This window comes from Stegodyphus dumicola, chromosome 10 (genome assembly GCF_044657685.1).
Source record: "Stegodyphus dumicola isolate Sdum_Otavi_A_Nest chromosome 10, ASM4465768v1".
Lineage (NCBI taxonomy): Eukaryota > Metazoa > Arthropoda > Arachnida > Araneae > Eresidae > Stegodyphus > Stegodyphus dumicola.
In genome coordinates this window covers 159,777,683-159,795,506 of record NC_140777.1, presented here as the reverse complement: position 1 = coordinate 159,795,506, position 17,824 = coordinate 159,777,683, and the positions used below count along the sequence as shown (strand labels likewise).

The 17,824-nt window shown below is 33.7% G+C and overlaps 1 protein-coding gene across 1 annotated transcript in view; it reads left to right on the top strand.

Annotated features, from left to right (window-relative positions):
- Positions 1-1,396: 1,396 nt before the first annotated feature.
- The window catches only part of dre4 (SPT16 homolog, facilitates chromatin remodeling subunit dre4), a 122,529-nt gene continuing 106,101 nt past the window's right edge, over positions 1,397-17,824 (top strand). Inside the window, exons 1-2 of the mRNA XM_085825766.1 lie at positions 1,397-1,552; positions 16,099-16,200. Coding sequence (XP_085681892.1) covers positions 1,484-1,552; positions 16,099-16,200 — 171 coding nt within the window. The 5' untranslated portion in view covers positions 1,397-1,483. The remainder of the gene's footprint in view (positions 1,553-16,098; positions 16,201-17,824) is intronic.

The following is a 17,824-nucleotide window of genomic DNA, read 5'->3' as shown; positions in this document are numbered from 1 at the left end:
TAATAAATCAAATTTTAAGGATTTTGAAATAAAACTCACGAATGAAAATGTAGATCATCCTGAATGTTTAAGGATAAACAAGAATGCATTGATAATTTGAACAAAATAATATCCTTAGAAAATTGTATTAAAGTATTGAAAAATAGAGAAAAGAAAAATTTTAGAATGTTTGTTCAGCAACAAAGGTGGACGACATCTAGACAGAAATTGGTATCAGAAATTAAAATCTCAAATCGCGAAATTTGGGGGGGGGGGAGCACAAATCGGAGAATTTGGAAAAATGTCTAAAGCCTATTTTTTATAAAGACGCAGATTAATGCATTACTGAAAAAGAAGAAAAAAATCAGGTGGACTAGTGAAAATATTTCACGTTGCATCGTCATAAGAGCTCTGTCATCTTAAAGCATTTTAAAATTGAGTAATCATTATTAAATTTTTTAATGGTTCAGTCTAAAATGCTTAAAGCAGTAACATTGCCTCTTCCAAATTATAGTTATCTTTCACACACAGCTCATTTTAAACGCTGGTTCAAAAACGCTAATTTCCAAGCTGTGAATTATATTGGCGCGCTCAGTGTCATCATGGCTACGTCATCACTTCTCACTTTCTGCTTCAGGGGGAAAAGCTCTATGAGTTAGCCCTTCTCTTCTAAGTCCTGTCTTAACTGACTCTGCGGTCTGCCACCCGCGGCTACATCTTATAACGACACTGAACTTACCCCCTTCTTCGCCGCCGCTAACGCGGACCTGACTCTCTTTTTCCGCCTCCCACACCTCCTTTCACACTACTCTTTCTCCTTCTCCCAGATTCTTATCAGAAGTCGAGTAAAAAGATATTTCTACATCTTGACACTCGAGAATAAAATAAGATCTGTGAGAAAAATACGATCTGTGAATATATTTTGAGATAATCTTGAAATACCACTGCAAGATTTTCCAGATAGTCTGTTTTCAAATTCCATATTCCTTTCATTTAGATGAATATCAGCCAATTTATTATAATTTATAGCTTTGCAAATCCAAAAATACGGTTTACTTGCTCGTAATTTCAAATATTAACCACGCTTCTAACGTAATACGAAACTGGCGGGAAAATGAAATCTTTTGGCGCAATCTATGGCGAAATTTCGTGCAGGAGGAAAGCAAAGATCAAGTCTGTATTTAATGAAATCCCCATGTCTAATATGAATATGAGCCGGTAATTCCCGCATTCATTTCTTTATGCAGGTAGCCCTCGTATGCTTTGCATATTCAAATTTAAATTCAAATATATTTTTAATCAAAACGATGGAACAGCCGAGCGCTGTATTACCTTTTAATCATTTTGCATTCTTTACATACATTTCAAAGCACTCACTTTACTTTTATAATTACTATAAAAAATATTTAAAGTGGCAGCATTCAAATTTGCTTCTCCCGCCATTTGTCCGAAACGTTAATGACGGAGTATGTAAGCGACGCCATTTCTGTAGAGTAAATGTATAATGGCGAATTTGAGAGTTGATAAAGATGCTTTCTATCGGCGAATGCGAAAGTTATATTCAGCTTGGAAGGTAAGGAAGTATTTTAGTTTTGTTTGAAATCATTTAAATGAATGTTTGTTCGTAATTCATAATTTAATGATTCATTTTTAAAGTTTTAATATAAATTTCACGTGCTGACATTGGCTTATCATGTAATTACAAATAGGGGTAAAAAAGTAATCACTCTAAAAGTATATTTACTTTCTGTATTTGCTGTCGTTCATGCCTTTTTTTTTTTTTTTTTGGAAGAAAAAAGGAATCTTGGTTTTGAAAGTGTAAACAAACATTTCTTCAATTTTTAACTAGCGATCATTTTTTTAACAGGTGCCGATCTTATGTTTTCGTTATAATTTTCTTTTAAGAATTACATTCTGTTAATGACTTGCACATTTAAAACTTTTTTTTTATTTATAGAACTGATGTTTAACGATATCTTCTTATATCATACTTATGTTTTGATACATTATGATACTCTTTTCTTCGTGTAAAGCTGAATTTCATTTTTTTTTTTTTTTTACATTAAAAGCGTTTATATGTGATTGCATATAGTATATTAGGTGTAGAAAAGAAACGACTGAGTTTATTGTATTAATTTTTTACAGAATCTCAAAAGTAATTTTTGTCAAAAATTGGCCATTAACTCTCAGAGTCGCCCCTAAAGTGGTGACTTTAAAATTAGACGCTTATCGTCTATTGAATTACCTAAATTATTTGAAGAAATCTTGCCGATAACCTTTCACTTCTCGTACATAAGAACGGCGATCTGTCCTGGCAGTCCCCTCCCTTCGAATAAGAGTGAAAGTTACAAATATACTATGTGAGACTATAAATGGAACATTAATATAAATAATTGCCTAAAGTGCAGAATCGCCCCCGTATTTGTTTGGCGCTTTTTACAAGAGTAAGAATTCGATTTTTGTCAATTTTCTTTGACCTTTTGAAGTGAAAAATAGATTGATCTGTACATGGATAAAGGGAGTACACAATGCCATTTTTGTGTAATTGTGGGATTTTGTTTAAGTGAAAATAGGTCGATGTGCACATGGATACCGAGTATGTGCAATTCGTAAGTGGGCGATTCTGCACTTTCTGCAATATTTTTGCATAAAAGTTTTTTAGTATTTATACAATTTGTTATAATGTAACAGGTAATGTGGAAAATTAATTTGAAGGAATTCTCAATTTTTTGCATGGAAATGCATGTAAAGTGTATAGCTTATTACTAATAGTTTAAATCAGCAGTTTTTAACCTTTTGACTAATGTGTACCATCTAAAAAAAATGGAAAACCTTTAGCACCACCACTACAAAGTACTACTACACCACCACTCTTTAACAAAGCTCAGATCACATAAATTTACGAGTGTCGGAGAAAAAATTCAGTCATTATGTTGGGGGTTTTAAGTTTTAAATTTAATATTTAAAAATACTTTGCTTCTTTGCATACGCCTATTTTTCTCTTGCGTACCACCGGTTGAAAACCCCTGGTTTGCATTTATAACCTTGCTTTTTTGCACAAGTATATCTCTGCTTGTTTTGAATTAATATTTTTTAATTTTATGAATACAGGCAGCCTTTGACTTTTGCTCAATTCTTCATTCAGCAGATTTTTAAAAATTCGATTTTTTAAAGATTTCTGTCTTTATTGCCAAAATTGTTTGCTTTGCAGTTGCTCCCACTTTCCTTTATAAAAGTAGTGCATTATCAGAGTTCTCAAGCTTTAGGCCCAACCTCCATCGAGAAATAGTCCATGTGATCATATTGGCAATAACTGTTAATGAGCATATTAATGATGCGTAGTTGTTTAAAATTTAAAACATAATGGCGGCAGCATTTTCTAAACCCGAAAATTGTTGAGCTAGTTACAGCATTAATATTTAAAGGAGTTATTTTTTCATTTTGTACTTGCAGTTAAACGGGAAAACTCAGATAAGCGGCACATGGCATAATTTTTTCCACCGTCTTGAATTGCGAGAAATCATCATATCCTCGGGAGGAATTTTTTGACGCCAAGAGGGAAGGCGCTTTACAAAAATTCCCTCCTTAGCCCAATATCAGGAGAAAAGCTCTGCTGGGCGAAAATCGTGTAAGGCGAAGTGTAGCGTTTGCATTCAGATGGTAAAGTATACACATAGAACAAATTGTAAACGATTACTTATTGTTGTGATTAAGTAAATCTACATACTTTTTCATTTCAGTATTTTATATTATGATTGATATATATATATATATAACTCCAGCATTATTAACTTTCATACTTTTTTAATTCTTACCATTAATTTGAACAGTTATCTGTAATAATGGTTATATATGTTTAACATGTTCTTTATATAAATGCAGTAATGATCACGATATATATATATCACACGGTTAAAGGTGAAAGTTTAAAAAATAAGGTACTACAGTCAAATACCGAAAATCCGCCGACCTGAAATCTGCGTTGCCTCTCAAAATATAAGCATTCAGTTTATAGGTTCCGGAAACCGCAACATTTGAGTACGAAATATCGAAGAAAAAATACTTACCGAGTAATGATGTCATAATTACCAAATAATAATGAGTCATAACGGAAATACCAAATTATTAACATCATGATAGAAGTTTTTTTCTCCTCTAATCTGCATCGAGGTAAGAAAGCAGACGATTCACTCAATTCTTCTTTCAAGTTCACGATTCACGTTGTTGTATTTTCTGAGCTTTGTTATTTCACGAGATTATTTAGTGCTACCTTTTTTTTTTTATTCGGATGTTTTGTGGATAAATTAAGAATATTTTAAATTTCAGCCCTTTTTAATACAGTTACAGATTAGAAACACATTTATGATGTTACTGCTTGCAACGTTGAAAAACGTAAACACGTTGCATTGACGGTAATGCAAAAAGTGCAAATGCTGCAAAAGATGGAGACAGGTGCTACTCCTTGGTTTATAGCAGAATCGTACAGAATTGCGATACGATTGTGTATGATATACGGAAAAATATAGAAAAGCTGTTGAAATTTTACAGCAACAGTGATTTTAACATCAGAATCCGAAACTGGAAATCTTTGCATGAGGCGAAATCGGCAAACCTCCATGCTGTGTATATGTAATACAAAGAATAATATAATCAGTGTATGTATGTAATAATAATTTAATGCATATAAGTTATTGCAATAATGTAAATAATAATTTAATTAAATGGATCTAATGTGTCTTATTTATTTTGCATTTTTAGTCTGAATATTATGATTTATCTTTTCTGTCCTGAAATCCGCAAAATCCTAAAATCCGCACAACCTCTGGTCCCAAGCTTTGCGGATTTCTGCAATTCTACTGTATTCCCTTTTAAGGACCGTAAAAAATCGCCAAACTATTGCTGATGTCAGTGCTGTCAAAAATAATTGCGGCAACCCTAATGCAAGAAAGGAAGTACAATAGTAAATAACTATTTAAAGATTATTGTTTTAATTTATATAAAAGGTTAATTTCATAGAAACTACTCTGATTTTTGGCGAGAAACTCCACGCTGCCATATTGCTATGTAAATTTTTTTTGTCTACATTTTGAACTTAAAGCCTAAAATGTCTCCAAAAACACGGTTTTCGCAAATGCAAAAACCACGTTTTGAGCACACAATTTAAGCTAAAAATCCGAAACAAAAACAAAAAATTTAGATATCAAAACCATAAAGCTTCTAACCAAAATTATTTGACAAGATTCCATGTCGATATGTTTTAACTTAAAAAAGCATCTGCGAATGGCACAGTCTAGGCAACAAACGAATCTACGAACTACGCACACTTCGCTTTAATAAATTAACGTAACAACAATAAATTTCAAAGAATACCATGTACACAGCATCCTGTTTAACCCTTTGCGACACGCATTGTTAAAATATATTTTAATCTTTAAAAAAATGCCTTACAATAAGTCAGATGGGCTTACTTAAGTGCCTTTTTAAGGCTTGAAAAAAATTCTGTGCTTTTATTTTTTACGTGGGAAGGTGGGATACCGTTTGTCCCACCATGCAACTAGCACATGTCTTATAGCATATTGGTGCACAGCAGGAAAAAAAAATCATATGTGGAATTAAACAAAATAAAGCGTGCATTCTAAAATATCCATAATAAACACACTAAAATGCATTTTATACTTATTGCATATATGCATGACTTGTAAAATTTTGCATCATTCTGCATATATATATTTAATATTTTTAAATTTTAGGAACAAAAGAAAATATTTTTTTGAATATTATTTTAAAATTAAAATTTGATACACGTACATATGATACTAAATAAAATATTAAAATTGGCACTTGATTAAAAAACATTTATGTATGATTATAATTGAAAAAAAAGTCATTTTTCATGAAACTTTGAAAAACATTTTGTTTCATTCTTTTGTAAACATAGAGGCACTTCACATGTTTCACACATCCAAAATGTTCGTCGTCGTTCTTTTGATGTGCTGCAATATGCACATCTTTTCATGCTCGTTCTCTTTGGCGTGTGACTTACATTTTTTAGTTTCTTTTCTGGTTGTACGAACGGGTTTTTATTTGGACTGGGGATTTCAGTTTTCTTTTCAGCTCTTTCTTGCCTGCAAGTGCCATTAGACCTTCTATAACTGAGAGAAGAAAATCTTTCATTGTGTTTACGTCATGATCGGGTTCGCGAACAAACTTAAATAGAATAAATGCGTTTACTATACTCGCATCTAAAAAGTAAAAAAAAATCATGTGCCACCATTTCTTGCTTTTGCGGTCTATTTCACATAGTCCTTTCAGTTGATCAATCAGTCGACATATTCCATGTTCTTATTGTATGAAATAATGCTGTTTGGGCACAGTAATTTTTTTGTCTTTCCATCTCATTCTTTTCTATCAATTTCTTTCATTTCAGTTGCCTTTTAAAAGCAAGACAGGATAGAAACGGATCTTTTATCCTTCCATTTTATGCAATAAATTGAATCATTGCTAACTGAAAAGTCTATATATTCTCTTGACATAAATTTGTGGGTAGATACTTCCGATTCATATTTACAGTGTCACATGGCAGCCACATGCATAGATGGGTCTGTGTCTTTAAAAAGCGAAACAAATTATAACTACTTCCCTTTCTTCTTTAGCAATAACTTCAACCTCAGTTATTCTCTCCTGGATTTCAATTTCACCTGAATCAGAACTGATATCTGAAGCATTTGAGTCGCAATCGGATGGCAATTCGCCAAAAAGATTTAAGGCTTCCTGAGTTGTTAATTTTTTTCTAGACATTTTAGCACATCAGAGCATACAACAGATGTAAAAGCGTGCACAATCACGAAAAAAGTAGATGCAAAAAAGAAAAGAAAAATAATCGTGAGTGCTGTCATCTATTGTGTGGAAATTCAGGTGTATCATGAAAAAAGTAGATGCAAAAAAGAAAAGAAAAATAATCGTGAGTGCTGCCATCTATTGAGTGGAAATTCAGGTGTGTGGTGGGACAAATTTTAACCCACTTATTTCAACTGCAAAATTAATGTTATAAAATATTGAATCCAATTAAGATTTTTGAAAATAAAATACCTTTGAATATTAAAAAGTATCATCACTAATCAGCAAAATAACTAAAATGAATTTCAAACAATTAAAAAAAACGACAATAAATACAAAAATTCATACTAAAAAGACAATGAACATGACATTCTACAAAATAAGAACAAGAATAAAATAAGTTGCACTTACCATGAATTAATGCTTTTTCGAACAGCAGAAATACCAATTTCATACCGCCTTTAACATGCCATCACGTAATCACTATCGTATTTATATGACAGCCAGACACACTATCCAGAAAATTCATACTGTGATTCACAAATAAATAAAATAACAAATAATCACAAATCCCTACTTCTATCATGCACAGCCACTAAAAATAATCTCCCAGACCCTTTTTCCACACCTCCAAATACCCACTGCCTCTCAACAGGATGGCCACGACGATATTTCCTTTTGCCGAACTTCAACTTCAATTCAACAACTTCCACTATTTTATCTTTCCCCCCTAGCTTCTCAGACGCAAAGCATGACGCGAACCAACGAACTCCAGTGAAAGATTTTTCAATGTCAACAGGGTAGCCATACAACACGCAATGGCGCCAAAAACCAGCGCAGAACACATATCGCCACATTTGGTGAAATTAGGGCGTATATCAGAGTTGTACCATTTCATATAATACTTTTTTATTATTATAATTTATATAAAAAATTAACATAACTGAATGGAAGTATAAAAGTAAATAACTATTTCAGATCATTATTATAATTTATATAAAAAAAGGCTAAACATTACTGAATGGATTTCTGCATCGCTATTTTGCTTCCGAGTTATCGCTAAAGCATAATTTCATCTCGTTGGTTGTTCAAACATAATTTTCTTAATAATGATGCCTTTTCTTTGAAAAAATTCTATTGCATAATGGTTTAGATTTTTTACCGATATACCCAACTTTTAAGCCACAAAATCCTTTGCTGTTGAAAAACTGCTTTTGTGATATTGGGTATCTTTCAGCCGCTGAAGGGTACAACTTGCTCACTGGTAGTTTGTCTCGGAGTCAAGCCAATGCTAATATACTTCCCTCTCCTTAAGCAAATAGTCCGGGAATGCTTTTGATATTCTAAATAATTCTAATCGTATATATACATAGACATATTTAGAAAGAAGGCATTTGGTTAGATTAAACAAATGACTTCCATAAATTAAAAATGTATATATATTCGTATTAGAAGTACAATTAATTTATTTTTGGAAATACGAGCAATAAGAAAAAGCATATTTTATTCTATAAAAGTAATTTTATTCTGATTACAAGTGTAATTAATTTATTTATTACAATTAAAAATTTTATTATACACATGGGATGAGGTGAGCCGTAAGTACAGAAAAGGAGCATATTTTGTAATTTTCTTGTATAAAAATAAAATTATCTTATTCTAATTACAAGTATAATTAATTTATTTAAAAACTAATTAAACAGCAAATTCAAACTATTGACAAAGTCATGTGGTCATTAGCACAAAGATTGCAAAGTCACGATACCCAACGCAAAGTATCAATCATATAAAAAGAAAACACCCCTTTCCTTTTCCCTATCTTTTAACATCTGGGCTAGCAACCTAAATGCTCCAACTGCTTGGTGCCTATCACCCAAATTGGTGAACTTGATTTCCGGAACCTCGCGAACTGCCGGTTATCTGAGTATCCCCAGTTAAACAATATTGTAAAGATAAAAATATACAACTTACAGTGTTAAAAAATTTAGACAGTGTACTAGAGCACCCAAAATTTGTGCAGAATTTATACCTAAGAATCAGTGTTGTGTTTTTTCCTTCCACTTACAATTTGCTTCATACAGCCTATGGATCAAACACACAGATAAATAAGAGCAAGAATGTATCAGGCAGCTAGCAGCAAAAGTAGGCTTACATTAACTTTCTGTATGTGCATCCCATAGATGCATTTTCTATTAACGTCTCTCCCATTCATTGTCCCATCCATGCATCACTGGAGAATGAGTTTAGGGGACAAGTGATGCATATGTGCATTGTAACCTGAACCATTTTTTAAGGACCATCATTCTTCTATCATTAGTGTTTTTAGCTCGTTTTTGTTATAATGTTGTGTCTTTGTACTCTGACCTCTAATTCTCTCCAAATGTCTTCTGTTGGATTTAAATCTAGTGACTGAGGTGGTGTTTCAGAACTTGTGGACAATTATAGACACCCAAAAGGCAAACCTTGAGAGCTGTTTGTTTAGGATCATTATCCTGATAAAAAATAAAGTTGTTTCGAGTACCCAAATTTTGGGTGGATAATTTAAAATTATCTTTTAATGTATTTAAATAAAGAGCATGATTTATCGTACCATCAATAAATACTGAACTATTTAATCCTGATGCTGATTTGCACCCTCGCGGAAGAACACCCCTCACCACCATGCTTTATTGTTCCAACCAAGGTCTTGGGATTAAGCTCCTCTTTTTTTTTTTTTTTTTTTTCCCCCTCGATACACTCATTGGAACTAAAAATGTTAAGTTTGCTTTCATCTGTAAGACATGATTCCAATATGCTTCAGGCTTATTTATCATTGATTTTGAGAATAGCCTAAGCTTTATATTTTTTGCACTTCAAAAAAAATTTTTTCGAGCAGAGTGCCTATGTAATCCAGCTTGTCTGAGTACTCAAAAAACAGTTTTATGTGAAATTGAAGTAAAAAAAAAATAGTAAATTCTATAGAAATTATTACAATACTGAAACATGGATGTTTTACAGATTTTTTTAATTATAAATCTGTGATCACATTAAGTCACATAGAGTCCTCGTTTCCACACAACCTCTTTGCTGTTGAATGCTGTTCGTTGTTTCGTTACGGCTATGAGCCGTTTTTAAACATTAAATAAAATTAAATAAAATATAGTGAAGTAAGCAAGCAAAAAATAAAGCCAAACAATTTTTTAAACGTCGCCAGAATGCTAAAGTAATAATAATAAAAAAAGTAGATGATAGTTTTATGTATGAAATTTTGGGAAAATGTTTCAGTGAATGATCTCTTTTGTGATGAGTTTTATCTATGCCTCCTTACATTTTCAATTAAAAAAAAAAATCAGTATTAAAAATTAAAAAGTTAAGTTTTATTCAAAATGAAAAAAAAATTTTGGGCTTTATTTTCGAATTCAATCCCAGGTTACAGCGCTTTTCCTGCAAATTCTCAAAGTGCGCAAACACTTTTGGAAGACACTGTACATCTTTTTTGACACTGTTTATTGTCACTATAGAATATTATCATCATGGTTCAAGAAAGAGTGTGGTGATGGCGATAAGGAGCGCACCTTGCGCCCTCCGATAAGTGTGGCAACCCTAGAGAAGAAGTTTCTTACGAGTAGCGAGCTGAGCGAAACAGGCCGGCTGTCGGGCAGTGTGCGCGAAGTTCCGAAATAAAGCTTAATTTTTATTGTGCACTATGTCTTGTTAATATTTATATTAATGCAGTAAGAACATAATCTGTGATAAGGAATTCGAGGATTGGTGGTAAAAACATATCGGAAATCACCATAATGGTAACCCGGACTGTGTTAAATCAAGCCGTATGAACAGTTCTCAAGCACTTTCGGTTTTGACTACAAGCCATCACTCAAGATCTCCAAACCAGAAGTAATGGATTACATCGATTTTCATCCTCCGGATCACAGATGAGTAGTAATTATAGATCATTTTATAATTCTGTTTTCTACTTATCATTTAATTTAATTTTCTTTAGTTAAATTTTTGCTTTTATTTTGGCTTAAAAACCTTGCACAATGTCTGATGTTCATGCCGTCCAAATTCCGGTTTATAACCGATCAGACCCATCTTTATGGTTTATTATGTGTGAAAGTACTTTTGCTCTTGCCACCCCCAAACCTATCACAGAATCCATTACTAAATATAATTATGTAGTTTCTCATCTTCCTCCAGATATCGCATCACTAGTACGGGATTTACTTATGAAACCAGACCCTATTGATCCATATGCAAAGCTTAAAACTGAGTTAATAAATCGTTCAGGAGAATCTTCTCAGCAAGAAATTCGGCAATTATTATCTGGAGAGGAATTAGGTTCTCGAAAACCTTCCGATTTGCTTAGAAATATGAAACGTCGAGCAGAATCTTTAAATGTTCCTGATAACTTAATGTTAGAATTATTCCTTCAACGTTTGCCTTCGACTGTTCAGTCTATTTTGGCAGCGGTTTCCAATTTAGTTGTAGATAAAGCTGCAGAAATTGCCGACAGAATTTTAGAAGTAAATCCAATCCCAGGGACTTGTGCCGTTTCTCTCACACAGTCTATCAGTCTCTTGAAAATAAATTATTTAAACAAATAGAAAAATTAAACAAACGTATTGATCGCATTTCTCTTTCTCGTGGTCGCTCGCCAAATTGCGGAGATCGCAATAAGGAAAGAAGCAATTCCAAAAGGAGAGATTATTCTGTTTGCTGGTATCATAGACGTTTTGGGAAAAAGTGTAGAGATGACAAATGTACAAAACCTTGTTCATGGCAGGGAAACGAAACCAGCAAAGAATTGAGGCGACTTATTCTTTGCCTCAAGTTTCACGTCACCTGTTCGTTCGTGACCATAGAACAAACCTTTCATTCTTGGTTGATACCGGCTTCGACGTGTCCTTACTTCTAGCAAATAATTCTCAAAAACGGAATTCGTCCCAACAAACACTTTTCGCTGCTAATTCTTCTACTATTCATGTTTATGGTAAAAAAACACTTTCTTTGGATTTCAAATTAAGGCGACAGTTTACATGGACTTTTCTTATAGCAAATGTTAGTACACCCATTCTTGGAGCAGATTTTCTCCATTTCTTTGAATTGGTGCCTGATCTCAGAAACAAATGTCTCAAAGATTTAAAAACGCATTTTAATACCGTCGGTTGCGTGAAAAAGGCAAGCATTTATTCAGTAAAAACTGTATTTAGTGATACATCATATCACAAAATTTTAAAAGAATTTCCTTCAGTTACTAGATTACCAGATCCTAACCAACCTGTTAAACATAACACCGTTCATTATATCATAACTAAAGGTCCACCTGTGGTTGCAAAACCTCGTCAGTTAGCTCCAGATCGCTTAAAAATAGCAAAACAAGAATTTCAAACTATGATGCAATTGGGGCATTTGAGACCTTCGAGCAGCAATTATGCATCCCCACTTCACATGGTTCCAAAAAAGGGAAGTCTGGAATGGAGACCTGTAGGAAATTATCGAGCATTGAACGCTCAAACAATAAAAGACAAATACCCTATTCCATGCTTAGCCGATTTTACTGCTGCATTGCATGGTACTAAAATTTTTAGTCATGTTGACCTGATTAAGGCATACCATCAAATGCCAATTAACTCAGCCGACATCCACAAAACCGCCATATGCACACCATTCGTTTTATTTGAAAGTACCCATATGTAATTCGGCTTATGCAATGCATCCGCGACTTTTCAATGTTTTATAGATGAAGTCACGCGGGATTTAGAAGGTGTTTATGCTTTCGTCGATGACTTGCTCATAGCCTCTAAAGATTCTGAGGAACACTGCAGGCATTTGAAAGCTTTATTTTCCAAACTTCAGGAATATGGACTTTGCATAAATGTTTCAAAATGCACCTTTGGTCAAACGTCTATTGATTTCTTAGGTTTTCACCTTAGTGAAAACGGAATTGAACCTCTTCCTGACAAAGTCAAATGTATTTTAGATTTTCCTCAACCTACTATTCTCACTCAGCTTCGCCGATTTTTAGGCATGTTTAACTTTTACAGATGTTTCATACCTAAAGCAGCACATATTCTTTCTCCTTTAATAAAATTGTTAGAAGGCTATATTAATAAAAAGAAACCTCGTTCTCGTGTTCAGGATTCATCCCTACAATTAAATTGGAACGAGAATGCTGAACAAGCCTTTATTGCTGCCAAAAATGCCATTGCTCAGGCTACCCTTTTGAGACACCCTATTCCCGGAGCCCAGCTAAGCATCTGGGTAGATGCCTCAGACGTCGCAGTAGGCGGCACACTTATACAGTTGTCTCAACAACCTATAGCATTTTTCTCTATGAAACTCAATAAAAGTTAACAGAAATGGTCCGCGTACGATAGGGAATTATTTTCAATTTATTCTGCAATTAATAAATTCCGACACATGTTAGAGGGCAGAAATTTTATAATTTATACGGATCAAAAACCGTTAATATACGCTTTTAAACAGAACCCTCATAAATGTTCATCTCGACAATTGCACCATTTAGATTTTATTTCTCAGTGCTCTACTGATATTAGGCATGTGCAAGGTTCAAAAAACGTCGTTGCTGACCCTCTTTCGAGAATCGAAATTGATTCCATAACAAAATCTCCATTTTTGGATTTTAAAAAATTTTCGGAAGCTCACCGGCATGATCCAGAGATACAAGACCTTCTCAAAAACAACACATCATCTTTGAAACTGGAATTTAAACCGTGCCAATATTCTGATGGTAATATTCTTTGTGACATATCAATGGACATTCCTCGTCCGTTTGTTCCGAATTCCTTTCGCAGACTTATCTTTAATCATCTGCATAATCTGTCACATTCAGGAATTGCAGCTACTATGAAGCTTATTTGTTCTCGTTATGTATGGCCCGATATGAAACGTCATATCAAAAATTGGGTGAAATTCTGTGAATCTTGCCAAAAATCGAAAATTACTAGGCATACTATGTAAAAGCACCTGGGCACATTCTCTCTTCCTGATGCACGTTTTTCAGAAATCCGTATGGATATCGTCGGACCGCTACCTCCATCAGAAGGCAACGTGTACCTTTTGACTGTTATAGATAGATTCTCCAGATGGCCTGAAGCCATTCCTATCCCGGATATGAAAACGGAAACCATTTGCAGAGCCAACTTCAACTGTTGGATATCTCGTTTTGGCTGCCCATCGATCATAACAATAAACCAAGGTTCTCAAATGAGATCCGCACTTTTTGCAGAATTTACGCGCATTTTGGGTACGAACAGAATCACAACAACAGCCTATCATCCAATGTCCAACGACATTGTTGAACGATTTCATCGACATTTAAAATCTTCTCTCAAGTCTCACGAGACCAATAACTGGACTGAAACACTACCAGTTGTTATGCTTGGTATTCGGACAGCCGTAAAGGAAGATTTACAGTCATCTTGTGCTGAACTGGTGTACGGCACAACTCTCAAGCTGCCTAGTGATATGATAACGTCATCAAAGATATCTCCGTATGACACACAATTTATCACGAATCTTTGGCATAGAATGCAACAATTGAATCCAATAGCAACATCTGCACATTGCCAAGAAAAATGTTACGTAAGTGCTACCTTAAAGTCGTGTACGCATGTATACTTACATGTCGATCGAGTAAAGCCACCTCTGTGCCAACCATATACAGGTCCGCACAAAGTCCTTTCTAGAACGGACAAAACTTTCACAATTGATATTAACGGTCTGAAATCTACTGTGTCTATAGACCGTGTGAAACCAGCCTATTTGCTTTCGGACTCTAATTTGCCTGAACTGAAAACAAATAAAGACTTAAAGACAGTTCAGCAGAATAAATCTGCAAACAAACTCTCCAAGACACAAACTGTCACCAGATCGGGAAGACATGTTCACTTCCCAAAGAAACTTGCTTCTTACATAACAATTTAAAACATTTTTTTAAAATTCATATCTTAACATATTTCTTGTTATTTCATGTTTATTATATGTGTCAATACCTTGTTATATATTGAATTGCATTTTGATCTTTTCTAATTTTATATTCTAATTTTGTAATCATGTAAAAAATACCCGACAGTACAGATCCTCTGAGATAATTTCATAATCTATGTTGTTCCTTTGAATAGCCATTAAAGGAACTGGGGGGAAACTCTGTGGTGATGGCGATAAGGAGCGCGCCTTGCGCCCTCCGATAAGTGTGGCAACTAGAGGAGAAGTTTCTTACGAGTAAGTAGCGAGCAGAGCGAAACAGGCCGGCTGTCGGGCAGTGTGCGCGAAGTTCCGAAATAAAGCTTTTTATTGTACACTGTCTTGTTAATATTTATATTAATGCAGTAAGAACATAATCTGTGATAAGGAATTCGAGGGTTGGTAGTAAAAACATATCGGAAATCACCATAAGAGTTACACTTTTTCTACTTACACCTGACTATGTGCTGTTTAAAGGTCATTTTGTCCATGTGCTCATCAAGCCTGAAATAATTTTACCACCAACTCCAGGTATCCTTAATTTGTCATGTTGAAGCTGACATTCGCATCTGAATGAATGCCTTAACTGTAGTTTAAATTTGAACGGTATTTCTCGAATACCCAACATCAGTTAACCTTTTCTGTATTATCTATAAATTTCCGTATCTCGTATGTTTCCACCCTAACTTATTTTGGATGCTATCGCATCTTTAGATCTCTATCAACACGATTGTTTCGCTGACAGTAAAGGGAGTAGTTAGTTGTACGTCAGCTATGTTTTTTATTAAAATTAAGTGAATTGCGCAGTGCAGTATGGGAAATCTCTATATTTGTTCTGCTATAGAAAGGTTGGGGCATTCTACCAAATTCTATCTCCACTTCCGAGAGGCAGTTAATGCTTATTCGTCACGTGAATGAGACATGTTGAAAAAATCGGGTTTTGCCACTTGTGAATGGGACTTAATTGTGTGTTTAACTTCTCTCTTCCTCTATTGATGCTAAATCACCGTGGTGATAGCTTTTTTCCCCTTTTCTCTCTCTCTTCTTTTTAAATATAAAAAATGGTTGCCATGAAAGGATGTAAATGCCAATTTACATATTACAGTTTATTAAAAATTAATAATTTTTTAAAAATAGGTAATAAAATAATGAATGTTAGAAATTAAAGTAAGTAATTTTTTTTTTTCTGCTGGCAGAAAGCTAATCACTTCTTCAGAACCATCATAATGTACTTTTGTAGTGAATAAAAATATATTTTTTTATTTAAATGAAGTATGGAATTAATACCTTTTTCTAAAAAACATTATCTTCTAGAATGCCGAAAGTAGTGACAATGGTTTTGGTAAAATGGATGCTCTGGTTGCTGCTGTTGGTCTTGATGAAGATGTTGTGTACAGCAAATCAACAGCAATTCAGGTAATATTAATTTCTTTTAGTCTTTTATTATTATTTGCCTTGTTTGTTAAGAGAATAGGGGTGACTGTGATCTAAATGTAGTTGGAAATCCTTATTTTTTAGATAAGATGAAAGTAGTAATAAGAGAGTAAATTTCTTGATGTGTTTGATAAATTATTTTTACCATGTTTGAAATTGTATGGACACATATTTTCGCAGATCTGAAGTGGTAGATTGTAACCAGGACTATATTTGGTTGACTTAGATAACCAATTGGTCAAATAATGTGTTATCCGAGAACGAGAACTAGCTGTCTCTTCTACAGTAATCTTGAAAACAAAGGCTATGCTGGCTAATTTTGAGAACATTGATGTTGCTTATACAGTCAAAAGTCTTTAATCCGGACTCGTCGAGACTTCTGCGATTTCGGATTAAGGTTTTTTCCAGATCGTAGATCATCAGTTTAAATCTGGTAAGATGGCATGGAGAAATTATAAAATTAAAAATATGAAATTGTAATTTATGAAATAAAGAACAATTATGATCTAAAGGGTATCAAAATTTACAAAAAAAAAAAAAAAAAGCTTAATATTTATTTGTTTACTTTATTAAACATTTCTTTCAATGTAAGTTGCTTCGTTTTATGTGATAATACTTTCTCTTTAATTCTATAAACAGACATAATTTCTAGTTCAGTTACAAAGTTCCGCTGTTCAAGTCCTATAATTGCTGTGTCGAGAATACCAACTAATTTGTCAATCGAAATTTTTTTCGTTTTCTATAACCTCTGTGTCACTTTCTTCACTATCGGAAGCGAATTATAATGACAATTTAAATCATATCAAAGACGGAGTACATCGAGATGAAATGCTACATTTAGTAAGGAATTATAAGGCAAATAAAATAAAAACATCTGCCCTGAAGATAAGGATAGTGCTGACAGATCAACTTCCAGTTCATTGCACACCATGATGTCCCCCCTCCACAGAGCAGCGTGAAATTGATAAAAAGATTTTGGAATGGTTAGAGAAACAAAGGATATGTCTTTATCCATTTTTTTGCAGCAATTCCACTTTTGTTTGATGGACATCGAAACATACTTTCGCTTTGTAGATCCTTTGGCAGCTCCAGCATCGGAAATTCTATTTGACATAATCGAAAGTTCAAGCTTACTTTTATAAAATTGCTCTAATAGTCTGCAAAAAATAATAAGCCGGATCCAATTTCGAAGATTAAGGAACAACGCAATCTGCAACATTGACTGAAATAGATAATTAGATAATTTTAGCTTAGCTTATAACCATCCGTTATACATTAAACGCGCATGCGTACATTCACACACGCATATGTGTATGCGTGAATGAATTGACGCATGCGCAGAAAGTTTGTAGTTTTGAGGTCCGGATTATAGATCATTCCAGATTATGGGTGTCTGGATTAACGACTTTTGACTGTAGTTATGTAATATTATGTGATATAATAGGAAGTGTCCTAAATAGACAAAAGCAGTTATATTTTAGAGCAATCTTGTGTGACCCATATTTAACCAGCTGTCAGGTCTAATCTCTTTTTTACAATGTTGTAATAGGAATTTTAAATTATCACTTAGATTTATTGTTTCTCCCTTTCACATGTCCCCCATAGC